General features: G+C 56.2%; 1 protein-coding gene across 12 annotated transcripts in view; it reads left to right on the top strand.

Moving 5' to 3' along the window:
- Positions 1-22,482, top strand: part of PCBP3 (poly(rC) binding protein 3) — a 273,540-nt gene extending 251,058 nt beyond the window's left edge. For 5 of the 12 annotated variants that reach the window (XM_040621781.1, XM_040621791.1, XM_040621786.1 and 2 more), the window contains 6 exons: positions 2,707-2,748; positions 13,245-13,323; positions 14,008-14,067; positions 16,901-16,953; positions 20,624-20,793; positions 21,730-22,482. In XM_040621781.1, the coding sequence (XP_040477715.1) occupies positions 2,707-2,748; positions 13,245-13,323; positions 14,008-14,067; positions 16,901-16,953; positions 20,624-20,793; positions 21,730-21,766 (441 nt within the window). In that variant the 3' untranslated portion in view covers positions 21,767-22,482. The remainder of the gene's footprint in view (positions 1-2,706; positions 2,749-13,244; positions 13,324-14,007; positions 14,068-16,900; positions 16,954-20,623; positions 20,794-21,729) is intronic. The other 7 variants (XM_040621792.1, XM_040621788.1, XM_040621783.1 and 4 more) reach the window with 3 other exon arrangements.
- The last annotated feature ends 2,855 nt before the right edge of the window (positions 22,483-25,337 follow it).

Here is a 25,337-nt window from a genome sequence, read left to right as displayed (position 1 = left end):
GTGGCCGGATCCCCTGACCTCCTTTCTCACTTACCGACAAGGAGCCTGGGGAGGCCAGTGGTTGCAGAGAAATTTGTGTCTGAGGCCAGCAGTTCATTAGTAAGGCCTGGAGGGAGCCCAGGAGAGGGGCTGTACCCACTTCCCCACAAGGGCCCACCTCCTGCCATCGGGCACCTGGGCCACACACCTCGGGGTCATACCAGCATAGGTGGGGGGCCCTGGGAGACACCTGGCAGGTGGTTCCTGGAGGAGCTTTGCGTCCAGTTGGCGGTGACTTGTGTCTTTGTTCGAGGGAGAGTGAAGACAGAGAACTCCCAGAGGTGACCCAGGTCAGGCGAGAATGGTCATGATTTTATCATTAACAAAGCGGCAAACTAAAGTTTATCCACATGTTAAAGGAATCTTATCAGATCCTCCAGGTTGACTTCACACGTTAGATGAGGGCCAGGGGCCTGCATTTCTAAGAGCAGCATGTGGGCGGCCTCCCACAGGGAGGGACTCCTGCAGGGCCTGTGTGGTTCAGGGCAGGCCGCTGTCCACGGTGCCCGGCTTAGGCGTGCCGCTGCTCCTAGCCCTCCTCACCCCTGCAGTCTCCCAGTAGCGCTGCCCTTTGTCTGGACCCTTCATGTCCCTGTATGCTCCTATTGCAGCTCCAAAATGTGGGTGTGCCCCCGTTGTACAGGTCAGAAGGCGAGGCCAGAGGCCGTTGGGGACACCCAGACACGGGGCGTTGTTGAGAGCACGGCGTCCTTTCCCTTGACACATAGACAAACCCACAGTGCCACCGTGTGGTAGAGCACAGGTCTTTATTCAGAAGGGAGGCACGTTACAGGCCCAGCCCAGCGCAGCCCCGGCCATCTGCGTCATCCTCTCTCGCTGTAGGCACCTCACCTGTGGCCCTTCCTGGTTGGGTGGGGGCAGAGGAGCCGCAGCACACGCTGAGAAATGGGGTGTGAGGGAGAGTTAGTGCAGCAAGGGGGCCCCTCGGAACCCAGGCCCCACCTGCCACAGAACCTAGAGCTGAGAGCCTGCGCCCCTCTCCCTGACTGACCTCGCTGTGGGACCCTCCAGGGAGCACCAGCCCTGCATTTCAGGCAGGTCACAGATGGCAAAGGTTTCTTCTAGACGGAACCTTTGTCTGTCTAGCTATCACCGCTATCTGGAGAACCCGGCAAACCGGTCACACACTTCAGGTAGAACTAAGAATGACCTAAGTGAGTAAAAGATAAGTCAGAAGCGTCTGGGATGGAGAAGTGTGTGCCGTTCACTCAGACCTGCCTGGCTCTGTGGGGCAGCCTGTGTCCCGGGGGCTGTTACGTGTGGTGACCCAGTGGAGCACGTGCCTGGTGGCATCTCCACAAAACCTAAAGACCAGGCCTCGAAGTTCTGTGTACAGAAGTACGGGGGTGGGGGGGGGTCCACTCGGACCCCTGCTGCATCTGATAAGATCCCTTTACTTCTCCATGCAACGCCATTGGCGAACCGTGACCCAGACTGGGGCCTCGCCTCCAGTGGTCCCTGTCCAGTGCCTAGCTGACCTTTAACTCCCAGGTTGGATTGTTTTTGACAAAAACTCGGCAGATTCAAAAGCTTTGGTTTGGCAGAACCTTGGACACCACTCCTCAGTGTGGAGTCCACGGAAGTGACACTCGGACTGACCTGGGGTTTCCCTCTCGGGTGCACACGTGCAGACACAGGTGGGCATCACGTGTCTACTCAGGATGTGGCATGGGAACCCACATGGCCAGGTGCCGGAAGCAATGTCCCTCTGCACCTGTGCCACCCATGCCTGGGGCCTCAAATGCGGCTGCCCAGGGCTGGTCTGGCACATCGCATGTCAGAGAACGTGAGGCCTGACAAGTCTTTGTCTTTACTCTCCTTTGACACGTGGTGGTTCGTTTGTTTTTGGCCATGAGTTTCTGGGAGCACCGTAGGTGGTGGACTGTCAAGGCAGGAGGGGGTGTGGGTAGGGGAGGCACCGGGCCCACACTCGCGCTGTGGCTGGTCTGAGTCACTGTCTTGAAGGTAAAGTCTCAGGGACCCACGCTGGCCCCCGGGAGCGGTACAGTGACCATGCAGCCCCCCTGTGAGAATAGCTGCCTGGCCCTCTGAGGCTACAATACTAATCGATCCCTCTTGTGACTGATTTGGGCGCATTTCTTACTTCATCTGCTTTCACAAAATTGGTTTTGAGTCACCTTTAAAGGTTCTTTGGTTTGGTTTTCTTAGGATAAATACTTTGTAAAAAGTGTTGACTCTGGAAGCTGATGAAAATTTCAAAAGGTTAATAATTACTGACCCTATAACAGGGTGTGATCCTTTGCAGGGGTTTTCTTTAAAGAATCCTGAGGGAGTGGGGAGCCTCCTTGCCCTCCCCGCTGACTGGCCAGTGTCTGCGCCTGCAGCTGTCCAGCGAGGGGGGTGTGCGCCCCCCTCCCCCGCTCATGCGTCTGGTTGTAGCTCCAGCCACCTGTGGGCTCCAGTGAGGCCTGGCACCAGGACGCCCCCAGTCTGCACCTCCCGGTGCCCTAAGCTACTGGGACCAAAGCAGGGATGCGCTGTAGGAGGAGGGTCTGACCACGGGGCCTCGGGCCTGTTCGTGGGAAGTCCCAGCCCTGAGAAAGCCCTTGTCCCCAGGGGAGGGCTGCCAGGGGGCACAAGTGTGGCTGGCCACTTCATGAGCTGACAGTGTCTCTCTCTTTCTAGGCCTACACGATCCAGGGACAGTACGCCATCCCCCACCCAGATGTGAGTCTCCACTCTGCCTCCCTGGCCTCTCTTCTCATTACTGTTACCCGCCTGCATGCTGCTGTTACTTGCTACTAATATTAATATTACACAATAATATTAATACCGTTCTCTCAATGTTCCTGACCTGTGTCGTATCCATATGACCTTGAATAACCTTTAACCTCTTAGTACTAATTCTACTCGTGTGGAGGACTTGGCCTGATGTCAAATTGTTTTCATTGTTGCTGTACTCTGGGGCTTTCCTCCACACACAGGGCCTTGGGCGGTGGCCACAAGGCTGCTTTGCCCGTGGCACCCGCCCCAGCGGGCAGGGACCGCAGGGTGCCCTACGCCCACCTGAGAAGTCAGGCGACGCGCTATCAGACAGGTGCTCTAAGAGATGCTGGAGAGGGTGTTTGAACGTCCGGTAAAGCTACACTTTCCGGAGCCACACAACACCCCCACGCTCCCCCACCCCCAAGGACAAAAGCCAACAGAAGGGGCCTTGGTTTTCATTCTAGCCTTGACGCCCCGCGCTCTGCCGTGGGGGCCTGCTCAGCCATCCCTGAGCACACACGGTCTGAATATGGGATCAGAGTTGAGGATGGGGACACCCCAGGATGCACATATGGGGGCCCAGGGACCGAGGCGCAATGTGCAGCAGCTACAGGGCAGCAGCCGTGATCCAAGGGTGTCTCTCCACTGGGATCTCGACGTGCGCTGGGCAAGAGGCCAGGAGGCCTGCGGGAGCTGGTCATGCGGGAAGGGAAGAGCAAGGGGGGGGGGGCAGGCCAGGGCAAGGAGGCCAAGCTGGGGATCAGCCTCGGTGCTCTCTAAGCCGTGTGAAACTTGCCGAGCTTCGCAGCCTCTCCCGAGAAAGCGTTTCCTGCCTGTGTTCTCTGTGGTCTGAGACTCGGATCTGGGAGGTGCCGCCAGGCTGATGGGCGCTCGCGTCTTCTGCAAACCCCCGCACATTTGAACTGGGCAGGCGCGGACGTGGGCAGTGAGACGTACAGGCAGAGCAGGCAAGGGCTTTTCAAAATGAAGCGAGGCTAAATACGAGTGTGGGGGACGCGGGGATTCAGTTCACTAGCGTCGCAGGGACCTCTCAGAGCAGAGGAGACACACTGGCAAGGTGTCCTTTTGAAGAACTCCTCAAGGGCAGAGCGTGCTGAGCAGGAGGCTGTCCCCACCAGGCACAGCCCTGAGGCCGTTTCCAGTGGCTCCTGGGTTTAGGTGGTGACGGCCTTAGCGCTCGGTCACCTGTTGCCCTATCTGCCCGTGGCCACCCCCACACATGAAGCTGTCCTTCTCCTCCTGCCCAGAACATGCCGTGAGGGCCCTACCTCCTGGTTGGACAGAAGCCGGGCAGGGGCACAGCTGTCTGCATTCAGCTGGTTGGTGGGGCGACAGCAGTTCTGTCCACCTGTTCACTCCCGTCCCCTGCCTGCCCACCAGAGCCCACAGCCACCTCGATCTCCCCCGTGAGACACGTGTCAAAGCCTGGCCTCTGCTGGTGACCCCCACATCCCATTCCATGTTACCAGGGATGCTCTTCATTCTTCTGTGAGCTTCTTAGAGATCCCAGCAGTGGGGAAGGTGGTGAAGGTGTGAACCCACTCAGCCTTCTTGAAAGAACCATCGGCAGCTTTAAAACATGTTAAGTCTTAGGCCATAAGGAAGTTGACAGCATTGCCCAAGAAAATGAGGGAGCAGTGGAGGTCGGTCTGTAAGACCCCCCACAGGAGGCAGGGGCAGGCCCTGTAGCTCCAGATGGGTGATGCCCTGTCCCTCATCATGTCTGCTGACCACCAACTGTGACTGAGGGGATGCAGATGTTAGAGGCTGGGAGAAGGGGTGGCCTGTCCCCAGCGTAGGAATGCCGTGCAGAGTGTGAGCGCACGAGGGGGTGGGTCGGACACTGCGATGGTAGGCTCCAGGGCTCCTCACACACGGCTCTGAGTGGGAGTGATGGGAAATCAGAACGGAAGCCAAGTGGGTCACAGGCCTAATTCCTGGGATGGCACAGTGTTCGTTTAACGTGGGGCCAGATGGTCTTGTGCCGCTAGAAGTGCAGGTATGCGTGCGAGAGCAGATCAGAAAACCCGGCTCGTTGACTCTTATAAAGCTCAGGAACTCAGGAACACAGGGGTCTGGCCCTTAGTAAAGGGCACTTGACCCCAGAGAACAGCTCTGAGGTTGAGGCAGGAGCCACAGACCCACTGACAAAGACCTGAGGCTTCCTGTAGCCTCTGAGCTGACAGAGAAGCGTTTCTGGCCTGAAGTTCCCAGGGTTGTGAGCACGCGCACCTGTTGGAAGCTGGGGAACGTCATTCTGGCTGATTGATTTTTGTATTAATTGGTTGTTGTGTCTTTCCATGTGATTTTCTCAGAACTTCTTAAAAGTGGGTCGTTTTGCGGGTTTTTTTCACAGATTGGTTAAACTGACTTATAACTAACTGTTGCATAATTGCCTCGTTACGTTTGGTAGAGACTTGAGATACTCGGCTGTTCTCAGGAAACAGCTCTCTGTGCGGGACCCTCCGCTGTGTAGAGCGGCTCCAGGAGCCGGGCAGCTGCTGGGGCTCAGGACTGGGAACTCTGAGAAGTGCATGGCTGGCAGGCTCATGACGTTGAAGACTGCACAATCATGTCGATACTCCATCCAAAAAAATAAAACAACTGTCTGGTGGCACCGGCAGCGATGGCCAGGAAGGCAACTTTTATCTGAGCTTAGTATTCAGTGGGGATTTTAAAGGCTTTGTTTCTTAGAACCCAGATAAAATAATGGTAGGAAAAACTACTTTATTTTATGATATAACTGAATGCAGTTTAAATACTTGAGCCACGGGGGCTGACACACAGCACAGGGTCTTCCAGCAGCCCGTGATTCGAATCTCAGACTGCGAGAAAACATGTTTCTTGAGCTGAGTGTTACTTTATCTAGAACTAAACTGTACGTGTTTTTTCTGTGCCTGGCATTGATGAGCGCATTCTGGTTCACCCTTCCTGGAGAGTCGCCAGTGCAGGGTCACGCCTGCCACTCCCTTGTTTTGCCTGAATCCTGGACGTGCCCGAGAGAGGCACCAGGACGCTGGGTGTGGGGAGGATGGCCCGAGCCCTGGCCTGACAGCCGGAGCCCTTGGGCAGCTGCCTCTGACCTCCACGCAGCCTGCCCAGGTCCTCGTGGCTTCAGACATGGCAGGGGAGGCAGCAGGGACTCAGACGTGGGAACCTCCCCGTCCTCCTGCCCACGCAGTACCTGTGTCTCTTCACTTACTCCATGTGATCACACGGGAGGGATGAGTCAGCTTCAGGCGGACCCCCATGTGTCATTCTTCTTTGCTGGTCTTCAGAGTATCCTAGTCACTCCCTCACGTAACATGCCCTCGTTTAAGGGGCACTGAAAGCAAGCAGAAACTGAGCCGTGTGTTAGAGGTGACAACAAATGGTTTGCCACCTCTGCCTCTTCGCCTGCACCTGGGGCTGACTGCGGGGTAGCGGTCAGGACGGCCACCACACAAGGAGGTGGTCGCTTCAGAAGCTCACGGCCAGAGCTAAAGAGCCGCTGGCCTCCAGCGGCGGCGCCCAGTAACCAGAGTTACAGAAAGCGTGTAAGTAGTGAGACGGTAACACGGGAGTCGTAACAGAAGTAAAAGACATCAGTGGGAAGATGCACATTAGGTCCTGCGTGGAAAGTGTTTCCTAGCTGTCCACTCACATGTCACTGTGGGTGCAGGAACTCCCCTGATGACCGCAAGTCACCTCTTCTAGAACCCTGTGGGGATGGCGTAGAGCCTGCTCTTGGCACCTCGCAGTGGAAACAGTGGGGAGAGTAGCCAGCACTCGCAGGCCACCCGGCTGCTGGGCATCACCTCTGCCCCGCTCTTTCCTCCAGAACCCTGCAGCTGGGAGTGGTGGGGAGGTACCCACACACCGGACACCGACTTCCTGGGGTGGGAAAAGCAGGAGGCCAGCTTGCCTTAGATCTGCCCTGTCTCCCTGCCCCCAGCCCAGGTGAACTCAGTTAGCCCCCTCTCCTACTGAGCCGTCGGAGACCTGGCTTCCTCCTCCCAGCCTGCCCCTCCTCAGAGGCAGAATCTGCGATTTCATCCCATCAAAGCCCTAAGAAGAGGTCATCACATGGAATGAGGAATGAGGGAAGATTCTAGGAGATAAGCATGTTTCAACTAATAAAAGAAGCCAATCCTCACATTCAGGAATCCCAACAAATCCCAAACAAGATAAATAAAAAGAAATCCAGTTTATACATATCAAAGTAAAACTGCGTAACATCAAGACCAAAAGTAAATCTCCAAAGTGGAAAGAGAAGGGATGTTACAAAGGAGCAAGAGAGAAGGTGAGGGGATGTCTCACCCGCTGCCCTGGGAGTTAGAACGTGATGGCATGATAAAGAAAGTAATTGTCAACCCAGTCTTCTATCTTAAGAGACGATCTTCCAAGGACCTAAATCCAAGCATTTTCAAACAAACAGCCGTGACCAGCAGGCTCGTAATGGATGCCCTTCGCCCTTCGGGAGGACAGTGATTGCGGAGGAAAGACTAGAGATGCAGAAAAGAGGGGCTTGTTTCATCCACATAAGAACAGACCAAGGAAATATTGATATAAATGTAAACATGTAGGTAAATGAAAGCAAAAATTGTAAAGTCAACATCAAGGCTGTGTAATTTGTGGAATTAACAGAACAGAACGATGGACAAAAATAGCAGATGTATGCTTCAGGTGCACCAACGGGAATTCGAACTTCTTGTCGGTCCCTGTGTCGTCCCAGAAGAGGCAAAGATACGGAGTTTAGACTTTAAATGTACGTGTTAAATTGACAAAGTGACTGATGACAGAAAAGAGGTGCAGAGGGGAGAGGGGTGGGGGAATCTAATCCTTACAAAAGAAGAAAAAGAGTGAAAAACACGAAAGAAGCCTTAGAAAGTCAGGACAATTACAGGTGCAAAACAAAATGGCAGAAATTAGTCCCTATATGTGTAATTATGATCAAAGTAAAAGTAAGGTTCCAGTTAAAAAATAAGACTGTCAGACTTTAAAAAAGAAAAAAACAGGAAAAAAAAAAAACCCTAAACAAATAGACAGCAAACAAAACAGGGAAAAAATCTAGCATTTTTTTCCCCAAGAGACACACGTAAAGAAGAAAGACCCAGAAATATTGAAAGGATAGAAAACGCTATCCTGGGAAAAGACTAACTGCAAGAAACCTTATATACCAACATTAATATCAGTGGGATGGGAACAAGACTTTAAGGCAAATTCTATATTTATAGTCATTTATATATTGATTAAGTCTCAGTTCACCAGAAATATAAATTCAAGACTTGTATGCACTGGAAACATATCTTCAAATACATGTAAAAAAACCTAACAAACCATAAAAGTTTGTTAAAATTTGACAGGCATGTAGGGAGCCTGCAGATGACTCTGCTGTGACTGAGGGAGAGTGAACACAATTCTACACCACATGCGAGTGAGTCCCAGAAACGCCCACGGCACTGGGCCACACGTCACACCAGAAAGAAAACTCACCATCTATCAGAAATATCCTCCAGGCTACACTCTCTCACCACAAAGCAATTAAGTTGAAATCAGTAACTAAAAGTTGACTTTAAATAAAGAACTTGTCTTTATTGAAAGTTAAAGAAGACCAAAAAGGAAAAAAAAGGGGGGGGGACATACCAATTTCATGGATAGGAACATGAAATATCTTTAAAATGTCAATTCCTCCCAGATCCAGGTACAAATGCAGTTCGATTCCAATCAAAGTCCTGACGGGGACTTCACATGCTGTTTAAACTCATAGGGAAGAGCAAAGGCCAAGAATCATCAAGGTATCCATGAAAAGCACATACGGTTGGGAGAGCTGTCCGAGCAGATGCGGGGACTGGCTGTAGAGCCATACTGCTGGACACACAGGGTCTGGGCGCCAGGAGTGACCTGGGCCACCGTGCCACCCAGAAAGCCCGGGGTCTGCCCACGCCAGCCAGGGAGCTGCAGGTACAGATGGTGGGGGCAAGGACAGGTGGCCATGGTCATCACGTGGGAGCAATGAACCAAACACTTCTTACGTGTCAAGAACTTCAACACAAGAGGGGAAAACAGCAATTTTAGAAGAAAATAGAGAAGATCTCTCTCTTCTCAAGTCAGGGGAGGGTTTCATAAACAAAATGTGAGCACAAACCATGAAGAAAATATAAAAGAATTTGACTACATTAAAATTAAAAAATTATCTTTCTGTAAAGACACCAAAGGAGAGTGGGGAAAAGATCTTCCCAGCACATACAACTAAAATAGGATTAATATCTGAAATATAAAAGGATGTTTTGTGAGTGAGCGAACGTCAGTCCAATAGAAAAACGGGCAAAGACACAAACGTTTCACAGGAGAGGAAACATGAACACATCCTGAGACTCATGGTGGTCTGTTCTTGACAGTGAGTGGCAGGTGCACAGTGCGCCCATTTGGTGAGAACTCAGTGAGTTTTAGCCTTTGTCTGCATTTAGGATTGGTCTGTTTTTCTATTCCAATCCAACATTCACTGGAAAAGGCAAGGGACAGAGAGCTGTCCATCTCAGGACACCTGCCCCTCCCTCCCCCTCTGCCTTCCCTTTCCTTCCTCCCTGCCTCCCTCCCTCCCAGTGATTTGGAGACACTTGTGAGTACTGGGAGTCTGATTTTTTAATGGCAAAAATATCTCAAAAAGTAGGAATCCCCTTAGCACTTTTTCTGCTCCTTCCTTAAAAATGTAGAAATTGCATCCCAAGGAGATGAAATGCTGGACTAATTAAGGACAGAACCAAGACGAGAGGGAGGCCAGCTGACATCCACCTCCATCCGCCTCTCTGCCCACCTGCTCCCTGGACTGGTGTTATCCAGGAACCACCGTGTGCCCAGCCAGTCTCCCCAAGACATCACTTTCCTTCATGGTGCGTGCATGAGGGAGACTCAGCGCCAGGCTGGCCGTTTCTTCACACAAAGCAGCCAATGCCTGGCAGTAGGAGAGCTCAGGGCCAGGACTGCTGAAGCTCCCTGTGGGCAGCGACTCTCCGGCCCACGTGCACCAGCCTCGGGGAGGCTTCATCTGCCTGCGCCTGTAGCATGTGTGGCCCTGGGCTCTGGAGCCGACCCGCCGGACGCACCCCATCTGCTTACCCGCCAGGGAGGCGACAGAGAGAGACCAGAGGAGCATCCGAGGTAACGGATCTGCGGACAGGTGGGTAGGGAAGCCCTAGGTTGTTCACGATGGTGATGCTCCCCAACGGAGGTGGACTTCGTGGCCGGCTGCTTGCTCGCCTGATTCCCCTACCCTACAGCTCAGGACGGAGGCCTGCGGAGACCAGACAAGCCCTCCTCCAATAAGCTGGTCAGTGCTGGAGCTGACCCAGGCCAGTCCCGCCGTCAGGGCCCCGCTCTTCCCTGCTGTCCCCTGCGGTCCTGAGCAACACACGGCTGTGCGTTCCTGGGGACTCAGGACGGACAGGAGAGGACCCTGCCCTCGGGAGGAGCCCAAGCACCTGACGGCACACGTGGCAGGACAGGAGCACAGAGCAGCCGGGCCAGCAGACCTCACAGCACCAGGGCCACCCCCAAGGCTCCCTGCTGGCCCATCCCCTGGACAAAGGGCTGGAGCCCTCAGGGGCTGGTCATGCACCAGGCCACCGTCCCTGTGTGAGCACTGCGTCTCATGGAAACCTGAGTGACGGTCAGAGCGCACTGCCTGCCCAGCCCCCCACCGCCCGGCAGCCCTGAGCCCGACTCGCACAGCCTTTGTGCTTCAACTTCCCATGTGCTGTCTCCAGAAGTGGGGTCTCCTCCTCCGTCCTAGGAGCTCGTAGTTACTGCCTTGTAACCTTAGCCTGAGGGTGGGTTCAGAGCACACCCCTGCCAGGTGACCGCTGGGACTCGCGCTTGCTATGCACAGCACCTGCGGCCCCTGCGGCTCCTGGTCCCATCAAGCTGGACCCAGGTTCCTGGGACCTGGTCTGTGTGGTCCGGCCCCCAGGCAGCACCTCAGCCACAGACAGCGTCACCCTCTCCTCATCCCTCATGCCCCAGGATGCCGTTGGGTACTTGCCATCTTTCTTACTTGTCCCTGAAAGAGGAGCCTTTTCTGGGCTGCCCAAGCCATGCAGCAGGGTCTCTGACCCCTGTAGTCCCTTCCCTGCAGGGTCATCTTGCCTGAGCCACAGCGGGTGCAGGTCCCATATCACCTCTTGTCCCTGGGACTTTAATGGGTGTCCCTGTGCCAGTATTTCCTGGGTGTGCTTTTCTGACAGCTTCCTCGGGGGACTTCGACAAGTGGCTGCTCGGGTCACACTGTGCTCAGTGATGTTAGGTCATGGGGCAGACCTGACACGTGCAGGGTCAGCTCCTAGCCCCAGGTGCAACCTTGACACGCACCACCTCATCAGGGACTCTCAGAACTGAATCTGACCCCAGGTCACCACACCCCCTAGCCTGTGCTTCTCAGGACCCCTGGGCAAGACAGTCATACCCCGAGTGGCCTCATGGAGTCCGTGCGGCCAGGCTCCCTGGGCAGGCCCAGCCCGTACGCCACAGGTCAGGGAGTGCCCCAGAAGACGGGGAAGCCTGCGTTTAGAGGCACTCACCCTCTCCAGGATCAGAGGGAGAAAAGCAGACACTCTGTGATGGCAGTGTCACAGGAGAGGGCCAGGAAAGACCAGGTGCAGTCATTGCAGCTGCGGCAGCCCACCTCACATCCCAGGGGCTCACACGGCGAAGGCTCCACCTCGAAGGGATGACCAGGAGACCACAGGCTGGTCATGGCGTGGCTCCCAGCTGCAGCTGGGATCCACACACCTCCACTGTGGGAGCGACAAGAGGCTGGACTGCATGGCCAACACGCCGCTCGCCCCTGTGCCCACAGCTGCACCCACGGCATGGCAGGCGGGGCAGCCGTGACCCTCCTCACACTGGGAAGGGGGTTGGCGTTTGTCTTTGTATGGGGCTGAGTAGCTGAAGGCCCACAGTGACCCACTCCTCTCTTGCTTTGAGGTGCATCTATGAATGCTTCGGGTCCTGGGGGTGTCTGTGCCTCGGGCACAACCACCGCCTCCCTGACATCCTTGCGTTGCAATGGGGAGACCAGCTCCTCCCTGACTGCCCCTCCCGCTGACCCCTGGAAGCTCCAGGGGGACCCTGTCCTCACCTCCAGACAGGAGTCCAGGGCTGGCCCTGGAGCAGCACGGGGACACGTTTGGCGTGGGCCTGCTGTCAGGAGCAGGTGAGGAGCTGAGTGCGTTTCCCAGAGTGTGCGGTGCAGGCCCTGCAGGTGAGGTAGGCCTGATGGCATCCCTCCTAGTGTCCAGCGCTTAGCCTTCAGTTCCCAAAACGTGGCCAGGACTCACCACATTTACCTGTACCTTCTGCTATTTTGGGCTTTTACTTAAGATATGAGGCCCAGGGGGCGCCTGGGTGGCACAGCGGTTAAGCGTCTGCCTTCGGCTCAGGGCGTGATCCTGGCGATCTGGGATCGAGCCCCACGTCAGGCTCTTCTGCTATGAGCCTGCTTCTTCCTCTCCCACTCCCCCTGCTTGTGTTCCCTCTCTCGCTGGCTGTCTCTATCTCTGTCGAATAAATAAATAAAATCTTAAAAAAAAAAAAAAAAAAAAGATATGAGGCCCAGATAGGGTGCCCTTGGTGGCTCAGTCGGTTGAGTGTCTGACTCTTGATATCAGCTCGGGTCACGATCTCAGGGTTGTGAGTTCACTCCCCGCATCAGGCTTGGGCTGGGCGTGGAGCCTAGTTAAAAAAAAAAGAAAAGAAAAGAAAAGAAAAGAAAAAAGAAAGAAAAAAGAAATGAGACCCAGATAAAGACAACTGGAGAAAGCACTGTAGGTGGAGGACAAGGGGACAGAGAGCGGCCAGTTGGAGAGGTGAGACTCTAACAGCCCTCGCAGCCTCTCGGAGGTGCTCTCCCGCCCCCACAGAACCTTCCGGCACTACATTCTGTGATCCTGGGGGTCCCTGGAGGCCAGCTTGGGGAGGCCCTGCTGGGGAGCAAGGCTGGCCCTGGGGCAAGGTCCTGGCCTAGCCAGGGCTGGGGCGGGGCTAGGCTTGCAGAAGTTGGCATTGTTCACAAGGTGTGTGCATTCTGTAAGGACAGCATGACCTCAAAGGCCCTAGGGGCCCAGTGGGTCCTGTTCTGTGGCTCTCAGACCCTCCCCACAGAGCCCAGGGGCCCAGTGGCCTCTGCAGGCCTCTCTCGCCTTCGTACGGTCTGGGGATTGCTGCCCACCAGGCCTGTGTGAGCTGCCAGGGAGCCAAAGAGAGGAAAGGAACTGGGTGCTCCCTCCCAGTGGCCCATTGGTTTCCCAGGCCAAGTCCTTGCGTTCTGCTGCGTCTGCCATGTGTCCGCATGGCCCCCTCTATCTCTATTTGTACAACGTTCTGTTACTGCCTTTTTAATTTGGTGTGACTTGTGCTCGATGACAATAATCTTCTTAGCTCTCGTGTCCCTCCTACCCCAGCAGTTGACCAAGCTCCACCAGCTGGCCATGCAGCAAACCCCCTTTCCTCCCCTCGGACAGACCAACCCCGCTTTCCCCGGTACGTACCCAGCTGCCCTTTCTGACCTCCTCTCTTCTCACCTGGGGACTCTCTTTCTGAACTGTCATTATTCAGGGCGGCGAGCAGAGCAGGTACAGTTGTAGTTGTGAATGCCAAGGATGCCGTGTAGACACGCCACAGTGTGCACGTAGCAGGGGGCTGGGCAGGGAGGTCTGCGTGTCTCCTGCAGTAGGCTAGTCACCTCACGATGGCCTTCTTGCCAAGAGACATCTGCCCCCGCCCCCTCCTGCTGAACACATCCATCTGGCCAGCCCTGAAGCCTGTTCTCTCCAAGAGCAAGAGCTCAGACAAGCAGATGGGGATGCCCTCCTATAGGAGGCCAGTGCACAGCCCAGGAGTGACACCTGCCCAGGACGGCACCCGGCCCTGCCCCAGGGGGAACTGAGATGAGCCAGCCCCCAGCCCAGGGCACAGTCACTATCGGTACCCCACTTGGCACAAGGGTGGGGGTGGGCCTTCTCTCGGCTGCATCTGTCCAGCCGGGCACGCGTTCCTCCCTGATAAGGGCAGGGCATCGCCTCGGCAGCCGTGCAGGTGACCACACACTGGACACGCTGGTCCGCCCTGCATGCGCCAGTCAGATTTTGAGCTTCCCTAGTTGAAGTGACCTTGCTTATCTCCTTGAGGGCAAAACATTAAATCTGTTTCTTCTTTGCTCTCCAGGAGAAAAGCTGCCTTTACACTCCTCCGAAGAAGCTCAAAATCTGATGGGCCAGTCGTCAGGTAAAACAGAAGCACACTAAATGGAGAGAGGGCAGGCCCAGAAGGCCGTGCACCCGCCCCTGCTCGGGTTCCGGCTCACTTGACCTGGCGGGAGGAGGGGCAAGGAGGCCAGATCGCGTCTGCCCTGGGGACTGCGAGCGCCTCAGTGCTGTCAGGGGACAGAGCCCATGTGGCCGGCCTGTGGGTCAGCCCCGGTCGCTGCTGGGAGGTGGTGGCAGGTCGCAGGCTCGGAGCAGAGCTGCCCGTCACTGAAGGCCCAGAGGCGGCAAGCTGTCATCTGTGTTGTCGGCCGCACGGTGTATGGGGGCCTGCGGTGAAGAATTCATGGTGACGTGTGCTTTGTGGAAATGTGTCTTGTAGGAGATTCAGCACAAGGTCAAGGAGCAGAGTTCCCTGGGCCAGTTTGTCTGCACCCATCTGGTTGCATTAATCTGCCCCTAGGCTGTTGCAGGGCAGGCACGGGTCTGCAGATCCCATCACGCTGGGTGTTTGGGGAGTGATGCCACTTGAGAGCTTATGGCAGGGCGGAGCCGGGTCTGGTGAGGGAGGCACCGCCTGCTCTCCTGTCCCACTCGGGGTCAGAGGAGAAGGGCAAGTGTCCAGCTGAAGGGGAACGCAGGAGGGCAGCACTTCCAGTGGGTGCTGCCTCTCACCCCATCGCTGTGTTCTGGGCCCCAGAATCTAGCTGTGTGCCCTGGGCTCAGACCGGCTCTGAGGTTCCGTGCACCCCAGATGGGTCCTGTCTCAGTGCAGCTTTTAATGCAGTGAATGCAGAACTTAATGAATGAAAATTAGAGAAAAACACATAGGATGTATTTGATTATGGAAATGGGTATCAACCCTTTTAAAGTATCTAGGTGGTAACACACAAATGGCTGTAAGCCCTCCGCAGTTTCATACGTGATGTCATACAATTACCCAGCAGTGGTCTTCCAGAGATAGCTGGGGACCCAAGGGTGTGGCTTACCCGGGACACACAGCCCCCACCCCGCCAGCCGCCCACCGACCCTGCCCTGGCTTTCCCGGTACCACGTGCGGGCCTCAAGGATGTGGGACATGTGTGCACATGGCATCTTTCAGGCGTCCCTGTGATGACCTCCCACCCCAAGGCCCCGTGGGACCTGTGGGGAGAGCATGCACACACACACACGTGTCCCACCATAGCAGCTGGCAGGGTAGAACGCATGGTGACTGGGGCACGTCACCGATGCTCGCAAAGCAGGTCGGGCTCGCGTGGCGAAGCTGGACTCCTGTCCCAGCGCGGGCGGCGTCAGCATCTCGCGAGGGAGACTCCCCACCGGGGCACGTGGTCCTCAGATACAGGAACGCCGGCTGCAAACTGGTGGTCTCCAAACCAGCAGTTTATTTCAGTACTCTCTTGAAAAGTACTTTCCTCCCCTGCATCAGAATCTGCCAAGGTGAACGGATAGGACTGTCGGCTTTACGTCCGTCCCAGAGCAGGCTGTTCAGGAGTTCCCGTCTGGGATGCACACAGGACGGAGGCAATGTCTTAGATGACATTTTGCGTGTCTTTATTTGTGGAATGTGTATAGATGGTTGAACAACCAGGTAACTGTATTGAAAATACCTCTATGAAATGAAGATAAAGAACAGAAACTCTAGATTTAGCTCTGCGAAAGCAAATGACAATTCGGGATGAATTAGTTAATTCAGCACTTGCCAACGGAACCCCCCCCAGCATGGCGGGCCCTGGTGGGGTCTCTCGTGGCAGGGACTGATGACCGCAGTGCGTCTGGTGTTGGGGACACAAGTGCCATGGAGGAAGAAGCAGGAAGAGGGGAGGGGAGGGGGTGGGTGGGGAGGCCAATGGCAGGAGCACAGGGAGGAAGGGTGGGTGCCGGCGGAAGCAGGAGCCCACTGGTGGGTTTGACACAGTCTTGAAGGCCTCTGACTTGCATTTCCTTAGGCCTCTCTGGGCCTGTGGACAGTAGACCGAGGGGCAGGGGAGAGGCAGGAACCAGGCGGGAGAGAAGAGAGGGCTCAGGCTCCGGGATATTCTGACGGTAGGAGCCGGGCTACCATGGTTGTTCTGTGGGTGGAGGTTCCAGGTACACGTGGCGCCTGCCGGGAGGATGGGGATGTCTGCTGTGGATGGACTCAGTGCTTGGGATGCCTTGGGATGAGGAGACGGAGGTGCTGAGGGCAGGGGAGCCTGCTGGCCCTGTCGCAGCCCACCGCACGTTCTGTTGTCCCTGTTTCGGGAGCAAGAGTAGATCTCGTCCTGTGAGAAGCTGTCTCAGGCCCGAGCTGAAATTGTAAAGATAAAAACTGGGGGCCTGGTGACCAGTTAGGCCTGTGTCTGCACATTTGGCACAGAAGCGCACGGTCTCCGCTGGGCGGTTTACTGGTTGACCGTTGAATCAGCGGGGCCGTCTGGGTGGGAGAGCTGCCTGTGGGGCTGGGCCGCGGAGCTGGCGGTGTGGGGCCCTTGGCTCTGGGGCAGAGGGCAGGAGGGGCAGCTGGCATGCAGCCTGACTGGGAGTGCGCAGGGGGCCAAGAGCCCAAGAGCACTCTTGGCCGCTCAGCATGGGATCCCCCAGAGTCTGTGAAGGGCATCTCAAGCTATCACACGGTGTGGCACAGGAGTGAAATACCATGTGCCCAAAACGTGAAATGTCATTCTGCCGAGGCTCTTTGTCCTTGTTTTGAGAGAAGCTGGGACTCCAAACATTGGTTGCAGTTTGAGACTGAGAGCTCACAGAGCCTGGGCCCCCGGGGCATACGTGCCCCACCCATGTGGGCCGTGTGGGCGGGGCCGGGGGAATGGGAGCAGCCTGCTGCCAGCCTAACCTTGTCCCCTTGGTGTGCCCAGGTCTGGACGCCAGCCCCCCGGCCAGCACTCACGAGCTCACTATTCCCAACGATGTGAGTATGCCCAAACCCTCAGCCAGCCCTGACCGGCCTGGGACCGCTCCCCTCTCTTCCCACAGCTGGGCATCCTGGCCATAAAAGGCATGCAATGTCTCACTCCTGAGAGACTAGACAGGAAAGGAGCCAAGGGGACTTCAGGGTCGGCCCTGGAAGAGCAGGTGGGCCAGGAACGCTCAGAGGGTCTGCTGCAGCAGGATGCCCGTATCTCGTGCCCGGGGCCTGTCCCTGCCCAGGACTCAGTGGACAGAGTGGCCTTACGAGCCATTCTCCACATGCTCAGCCCTCCCTGCCCTGTCCTCTGAACCCTGGGATTATCCTAAGGATGCTGACTCTGATCCGAAGCCATGGCAGCAGGGCGGGTGTCGGCCATGAGTCCTTGAGGGGCAGCGGCGCATGCTCGCACAGGAAGGTGGCTGCTTGGGCGACATGGCCTTCCCAGCTCACGTGTCACTTGGCCTTTTCTGCCCTAGAACTGAGGCCTTCCAGATCCTTTGCTGCTTTGCTCCCGGAACCAGCCGGGCAGGAAGTCCTGGCCCTGCCTCTTCCCTCAGAGAAGCAGAGTTGTGGCTTCAGGGGGATGGCCGGTGCCGGGTGTGAACAGGGATGAGCAGCGGGGTGGGAGAGGAGTGAGGCGTAGGCACGGGGTGCGGGGGCCCTCCGCACCCCCCTGAGGAGACGCCACCCTCATCGGGACCCTGGCGGCCAGCTACAGGTGACGCGCTCCTGCGTCTCTGTCTTCTCACGTGATGATCCTTGAGCAGCTTGGCTGCAGGCAGCCCCCCGAGTCCTCACCCACGTGGTCAATGCAGGTGCCATGCTGAGCCCGTGGGGCTTCTCCTCGGAGCCTTTACAGAGACCGCTTCACTAACAACAGGAGTCTCTCTCTCGTCCAGCCTGCATTCTAAAACTGGGGTGAGCCCAGACAGCAAGGGGAAGAGGATGAGGTGTGTTTGGAGAGCAAGCAGGGCGCCTGCTTCGTGTGGCCCGCTGGGGCACACAGGCACCGCCTCGCATGCCACGCCGCACCGCCCGCCTCCTCCCAGGGAGCCCCTCAGAGGGAGGCCACCTTCTTGGCTCCGCGTGCTCCGAGGGGGCCCTGCGTGGGAGGAGGATTTGGTGACAGCACTGCTAGGGGGCTTTCTCGGGCTCACCCCGGCCCCCCAGGGGAGGTGTGCGTGTGTCAGAGCCCATGTTCCAACACGCACCTGCCGTAACGCCCGTCTGTGTTGCTGGTCAGCGCTACACTGTGCAAAGGGAAGTCTACCCGCACCTGCACGTCGCCACAGCAGGGCCTTCTGGATGGCAGGGCACGTGTGGTAACCTAAACCACACGTAGGTTCCACAGCACGGCCACCTGCCAGCGTGACTACAGGGACCCAGGCTGGGTCAGGGCCGGCAGCCATGTGTGGAGCTGCCTCGGGTGGTGTTCTGGACTCCCTTGGCCTTGGGTTCTGTGGCTGATGTCACCGTTGGGCCCTCACTGTCCCTGTGCCTGTGGTCACTCCACACATGGGCCCCGTCCCTGGGCCCAACCCCAGAATCACCCAGAGATCTAAGGGCCCACACAGGCAGCTCCGGGATGAGAGACAGGTGTGTCCCCACGGAGCCCTGGGGTGCAGCTCTAAGTCCAGTTAGGAGGGGCCATGGTACTTGAAAGTGTCTCTGTCACTTCCCTTTGGGCTCCCTGTGGAAGCCCGCTGGGTGAGAGGAGAGAGCTGGGTGTGGGCTGGATGCCCGTGGGGTCAGGAGACCCCGGGAGGGCAAGTGTATGGGCCTGCATGGCCCACGGGTTGCAGAGCAGGACTGGGAGGGCCCCACTCCCGCCGGGTCGGAGGGGCCTTTCTAGCTGCTGAGGCAGCAGGAGAGCCGTGGGCTCAGCCCGGTGTCTGCACCCACACCCTCCCAGCTTTATCTGGAAGAGGGACACGTCCCACATAAGTAAGGAGTGAGGGTTGACTTCAGGAGCCCCCAGGCCGGCTGGGGGGCAACTCAGGGCCGCTCAGGGGTGAGGCCCCAGGGAAGAAGAGAGGGCTGGGCGCGAGGACATTCTCAGTAAGAAAACAGAACAAGGAAGATGTTTGAGGGAATGTGGGGACTGCGTGCCAGAGAGGAGATGGTTTCCTCGGATAGGGTTATTAGAGGAGAAAACAAGCCAGTTCTCGCGCTGAAGGGGGAAGGTTCTGGAAGGGAGATTGGGCTGCTAGTGGTCACAGAAGTGTGAGGGTCCTCCTGAGTGCTGGCATCTTCTGGGGACTCAGCTGGCCCCACATCCCCCTCCATCAGGGGCCAGTGCTGCTGCCCCCGTGCCAGCCCCCGAGCCCAGCAGTCCCCTGCCTTTCCTGCCACGTCAGCGGGCAGCCCTCAAGATTTCTCTGCTGCCAGAGAAGGACCAGTCAAGGCTCCAGGCCAGGGACAGTAGCAGCTCCCTCACTGACCTCAGGGCCAGGCGGGTAGGGTCAGGGGTGGGGCCTAAGGGGAAGGGAGTGGGGTCTGAGAGGTTGGGCGGGGCCTTGTGGTGGGGGTGGGGCCTAGGGAGATGGGGTCCGAGGTGGAAGAAGCTGAGTCTCCTGGGGTGGAGGCTTCTCTGGACATCTGGAGAGACTGATGGTCTAGCGAGGCAGCTGACCTAACCCAGGAAAGGAGAGCCGAGCTGAGAAGCAGAGGTCACCTCGGGGACAAGAGCACAGGTCCAGAGGTGTCTGTCTTTGTCAGTGGGCTTCCTTCCTGCACCTGGCTCCAGCCCCTCTGTCCAGTGCCTCGGACACATGAACAGAAGCGTGCTCCTAGCACTGCTGACACTCTCGGCTGACTGCTTAGCCGCTGGGTCACAGGAGGCAGACTTGGAAGCCGGCTGCACTGGCCCTGCCCTGCTCTGTCCCTGTGCTCAGAGCTGACCTCAGCAACCCCGGCTCAGGGAGCGACTCCGTTCTGCCCACAGTGAACATCGAGAAGTGCCGGCTGCCTCTTCTGTGGAGGCTTCTCTGGGGCCTGAGTCGTCCCCGCATAGCAGGGGGGCCGCCCCAGAGAGCAGGTCTAGAACTCGGGCTGCAGTCCAGCCTTGCGCGGGGCTGCTTCTGTGTCCCGAGGAGCGCTGGCTCTTGTCCTTCTGGCTGCTTGATTTTTGATGACCACCATTCCTTCAGATGGCCCAGGGCAGCCAGAGGTCACACAGTGGGAAGGATAGGGAACATCTGACATGTCCTGGGAATTTCACCCAAGTTCATCAGAAGACAGATTTCAGGCAGCAGAGAGCTTTAAACTCTGGCATCAGACAAACATTCCTCCACCCCAAGGACACGGCCAAGAGGGCCCTGGTGCTGGCGCCTGAGTGCTCCCCATCTCCCAGGCCCCCGAAGGACACCAGGGGAGGTGACGCAACGGGTGCCTCTCCCCTTTGGGACTTGTCAGGACTCACTGCAGCAGGCAGAGCCCGGGCATCCGCAGCCTCACCCCCAGCAGGAAAGCTACCTGGCGCCCTCTTTGGGGGGAAAAAAAACTTCAAAGGGGGAGGCAGTGCCTCATCCTTCTGGGAGGATGGGGTTTGTGGAGTGGGGTGGACACCAAGGCTGGGCTGTCCTCCCTCTGGGGCCTCCCTGGGGCTCTGCACACACTCAGCTCAGGGTCGGAGGCTCTTCTCTAAGGAAGTCCTCTGTCCTTTTTCTAGCTAATAGGCTGCATAATTGGACGCCAAGGGACCAAAATCAATGAAATTCGACAGATGTCTGGAGCTCAGATCAAAATTGCCAATGCCACAGAAGGGTCATCCGAGCGCCAGATCACCATCACAGGGACCCCAGCTAACATCAGCCTTGCTCAGTACCTCATCAATGCCAGGTGGGTGTTCACAAGGCCCTGTCCTACATGTCACTGGCCAGATAGGATGCTCAGAGGACTGGCTCGCCACAGCGGGAGCCCAGACCTTGCCCGGTCCTCTCTGGTGGCTGCTCTCTCCTGGCTGGGCATGAGGCTGGGATGCGGTGGAGACAGTCTTCACACAGACTTGGGGCCCTGTACCCGCTCTGCATGTCCACACCTGACCGTTCACCCTGGAGTGTGTTGGTGGGGGCGAGGTGGTTACAGCCTAGAGCATTTCCAGGGAGGCCACGGTTACATAGCCTGAGGTCAGCCACACACTTGGGTTACTTGGGTTATGGAGTTTCAGAGAGCACATTGCTAGACCATTGCTGTCTCTCATGCTCTGCGGTTGTGAAGACACTGCCGATGCCTCCCAGACCCTTGCCGAACAGGGAGTCTGGGAACTGTGTGAGGGTCGGAGGATATGCCTAGGGCCAGGGAAGGTCCTGGGCTCAACATGCAACTCAGCTTCCCTGCCCAGGGGCGTGTCAGAGAACATCGTGTGAACACACTCGGGGCCAGACCCTCCTCCTTAACTCAGAATATCAAGCCGGGCTCTGGGGAGGCCCAGGTGGATGGGGGAGGCAGCCTGTACTCCACACCGCGGGCAATGTGATGCCAGTGCCCCTCCCAGAGCAGCTGCCGTAGAAATGGTCGTGGTGACCGATGCTTGTCCAGGTGGTTAATGTCCTACCCCTGACATGATGACGGGGAAGGCAGACCCCACCAATCTGGTCTCTGGTGGGTCTACCTTTCTCCACTCCACTTTGGTCTCCAACTCATGGCCACGTATCTAATAACCAAGAGGGAGGGGGGTACAAAGGTAGTGAGAGCACATAGGGCGAGCCGTTTCTTCCTGGTCCCGTTTTATGAGAACGTTGTGACCTGTCTCCCCTGTACCTTTGTGTCTTCCAGGCTGACATCTGAGGTCACTGGGATGGGTGCGCTCTAACCCTGCCCAACGGCCTCTGCTCCATGACCCTGATCTCCACCCGGCTCGCACACTCTGTACAGACCACCCACCTGCCCTTCGTCACAAATATAAATAGAGGTTTTCTTTACTAACAGAAGTTATCTATGCCATAGACATACACACACCAACAGAACAAATCTATATTATATCTCTGTGTCGGCTCCAGGCTCTGTCCCTGATACTTCGCTCAGAATTAATTTATGCTCGCGTGTTCATGCATTGGCATGCAGTGTTAATTATTTTAAATGCTTTGGGGGTGCTCCCATCTGTGACATTTTAGAAATACTGTCCCTTAGTGTCCGTGTACCTGTTTAAGAATTGGTTTGACATTTTGACAGCACTTCCCACAAGCCGTCTCTCCTAGACCGCCTAGAACTGTGGTTGCTTTGAACGGGTTTGCTCCCACCCAGCACCCCCCGCTGATTCTGCCCCCCAAGCCTGTGCTCACTCGGCCCTCGTGTCCACACAGGTCTGCACTGGGGGCAGGGTGCATCTTTCCCTCTGTTACGGGGAGGGAGAATGGAGGACAGGGTCCTGGGCCAAGGTGCAGGCAAGGTGGGGGGTGCTGGAGTCCTGACTTCACTGAATGGTCACATGCTGGGGATGCACACTTGGGCCCCCAGGCGTCTTCCGGGGCGGCTGGCCAGGAAGCGCCTCTGCACCACGTTGGAGTTCAATAAATGTTGTACGCTGCCCCTCACTGGCTCTGGCTCCTGTCTGTGCCCCCCCAGCACCGCTGGCTCGTGTGCACACACGCACACACCTGCAGAGCTCCTGCTCTGCTCACTTTGCAACGCGCAGGGCTGCTCGCCGTGCTCACCTTGAAAGCCCTCTGTGCCTCTTCTGGACACAGAAGCTCTGGGTGGGACACAGGCCCACCCGTGGATAGCCCCCACACTCGCTCAGGGCAAACAAGAAAGGCCCGAGGCCCCTGGGCAAACATCCAGTAGCCCAGGATGGCCTGGCCATATGCCTGCCTTTCAGCAGGAGGCCCTTCCTGTCTGCCCTGTGTGCCCAGGCCGCCTGGCTGCGGGTGGGTGCCCAGGGTCCAGGAGCTGGTGGGACGGACCAAGGTCTGTGGTGGACCCAGGCCTTCCTCCAGCACAGGGGCAGTGGATGGCCCGTGGACGGGCTGAATAAATGTCTTAGAAACCAAAAGATGCCACAGAAGTAGGAGAAAGCTGTGGTGGGGAGAGTGTCAGAAGTGCAGTTTTACAGTGGCAGGCAAGGTGTGGCCCCTGAGCTGAGGCGTTCCGAGGAAGGGCAAGCGAAGGGGTGTCTGGAGCTTGTGCAGGTAAAAAGAGGAGGGCAGGAGGCCCAGGAGTGGAGCCTCTAGGGCCGCTGAGCATGGGAGGCTACAGAGACTGACGGAAGGTGGGGCTTGGGCCAGGGAGCGCCGTGTTCCAGAAGTATCTTGAAGAAGAACTAAGGATTGCTAACAGATTAGAAGAGGGCTGTGAAAGAGAGGGTCCAAGTGGGCAGGAAGGCTCTTGGTCCGAGCTCTGGAAAGATGACTCACCATCCATGACTGGCAGGCCTGCGGCAATGGCCAGGGATGGGAGCTCAGCTGGGACTTGGCTGGGGGTGACTAAAGACATGGGCTCTGAGGTCTGTGATGGGAGCACAGTCCAGGCCACAGAGACGTGGAAGCAGCGGCCCAGGAGTGACTTGGGGAGCACCGTGGGGGGCTCCATGCAGGACCCCCGCCAGGAATCAGGAAGAGGGTGCCTGGGTGCCTGGCGTGTCGCTGAACCCAGGGGTTGCCTGGCACTGTGAGGATCTGGTCCCCAGGGAGTGGCCCCAAACCATAGCAAGGAGGTGTTAGTGGGGCAGGCTCACTGACACACACACACACACACACACACACACACACACACGCACAACTGCAGTGAGCATTCCCACGAGTCTCCGGAGGTGCGGACACATACTTTCATTTCTCTTGAGTAAATAAAGAACTGGGAGTGGAGCAACCTGACCGTGTGATAGGTATATGTTTAACTGTTTAAGACATGTCTACACTGCTTCCCAAAGTGGCTGTCCCATTTTACATTCTCTCCCTAGCGTGTGGGAGGGCTGGGTCCGCCCCGTCCTCAGCAGCATGCGGTGCTGCTCCATCTCGGTCTCTTCAGCCATCCAAGGGCACGTGGGGGGCAGCTCGCCCTGCATCCTTTCTTGTGCTCACGTGACATCGATACCTACTTTCTGAAGTGTGTGTTCAAAATTTTTGCCAATATTAATGTGGTTTTTTTTAATGATGAGGTTTTGAGAGCCTTTACATATTCTGAGTGTGAGTCCTTTATCAGACACATGCTCTGAGTATCTCCTTCCAGTCTGACTGCTCTTTTTGTTCTCACAGTGACACCCTTTGAACTGCACAAGTGCTGAATCTTGATGCAGTCCCCATTATCGTTTTGTCCTTCTATGGGTTGTGCTCTTAGTGTCGTATCTAAGGAATCTTGACTCGCCCAAGATCACAGTGATTTTCTTGTGTATCTTCTTCTAGAAGTCTTGTAATTTTATGTCCCCACTGAATTGCCTTTACACCTTTATCAAAAATCAGTTCTCCGTGTATGTGCAGGTCTATTTCTGGGCTCTCTGTTTTGTTCCATTGATCTATGTGTTTATCTTCATGCCGGTACCACACAGTCCTCATCACTTCAGGCCTGTAACGAGTTTGAAATCAGGTAGTGTTAGTCCTCCAAACTTTTTCTTCTTTTTCAAAGTTGTTTTGACTATTCTAGGTCCTTCTGCATTTCCATATGAGTTTTAGAATCAGTTGCTAATTTTCCACACAAAATGTCTTCTGGAGTTTTGATTGGGATGGCGTGGGACTTGTTGATTAATTTGAAGGTCAATGACAGCGTAACAGAATGGAGCCGTTGGACCCATGAGCCAGGTACCTCTCTCCAGTTAGGTGTGTCTCATTTACTATCTTCCAGCCGTGTCTTCAGTTCTCAAGGTACAGGTTACAGATCTTTTGTCAGACTTATCCTGAAGTGTGCCATGTTTTCTACACTGCTTTAAATGTTTTAACATTAGTTTACAGTTGTTCATTGCTAGTATATAGAAAAAAATGGATTTGTGTGTGTTAATCTTGTATCTTACAACCGGTGCAACTCAGTGTGGTGTGGATTTGTCTCTCTCTCCTTGAAGTTCTATCCATTTTAGCTTTGTTTGTTTTGTTTTTTGTTTTGTTTTGTTTTTTAAAGATTTTATTTATTAATTCGACAGAGAGAGAGACAGCCAGCGAGAGAGGGAACACAAGCAGGGGGAGTGGGAGAGGAAGAAGCAGTCTCATAGCGGAGGAGCCTGATGTGGGGCTCGATCCCAGGACCCTGGGATCACACCCTGAGCCCAAGGCAGACGCTTAACGACTGCACCACCCAGGCGCCCCAAGCTTTGTTTGTTTTGAAACTCTGTTGTTGGGTGCATAAATGTTTAGTATTGTCATGTCCTCCAGATCAGTTGGCCGCCTTATTATTATGAAATGGCCTTCTGGATCTCTAGCAGGGTCCTTGCCTCTGCGGTCTGCTTTATCTGATGCTGACAC

The sequence above is a fragment of the Ursus maritimus genome, unplaced genomic scaffold, assembly GCF_017311325.1.
Source record: "Ursus maritimus isolate PB19 unplaced genomic scaffold, ASM1731132v1 scaffold_4, whole genome shotgun sequence".
Classification (NCBI taxonomy): domain Eukaryota; kingdom Metazoa; phylum Chordata; class Mammalia; order Carnivora; family Ursidae; genus Ursus; species Ursus maritimus.
The sequence above is the reverse complement of the archived record's forward strand: the minus strand, read 5'-3'. Positions and strand labels throughout refer to the sequence as shown.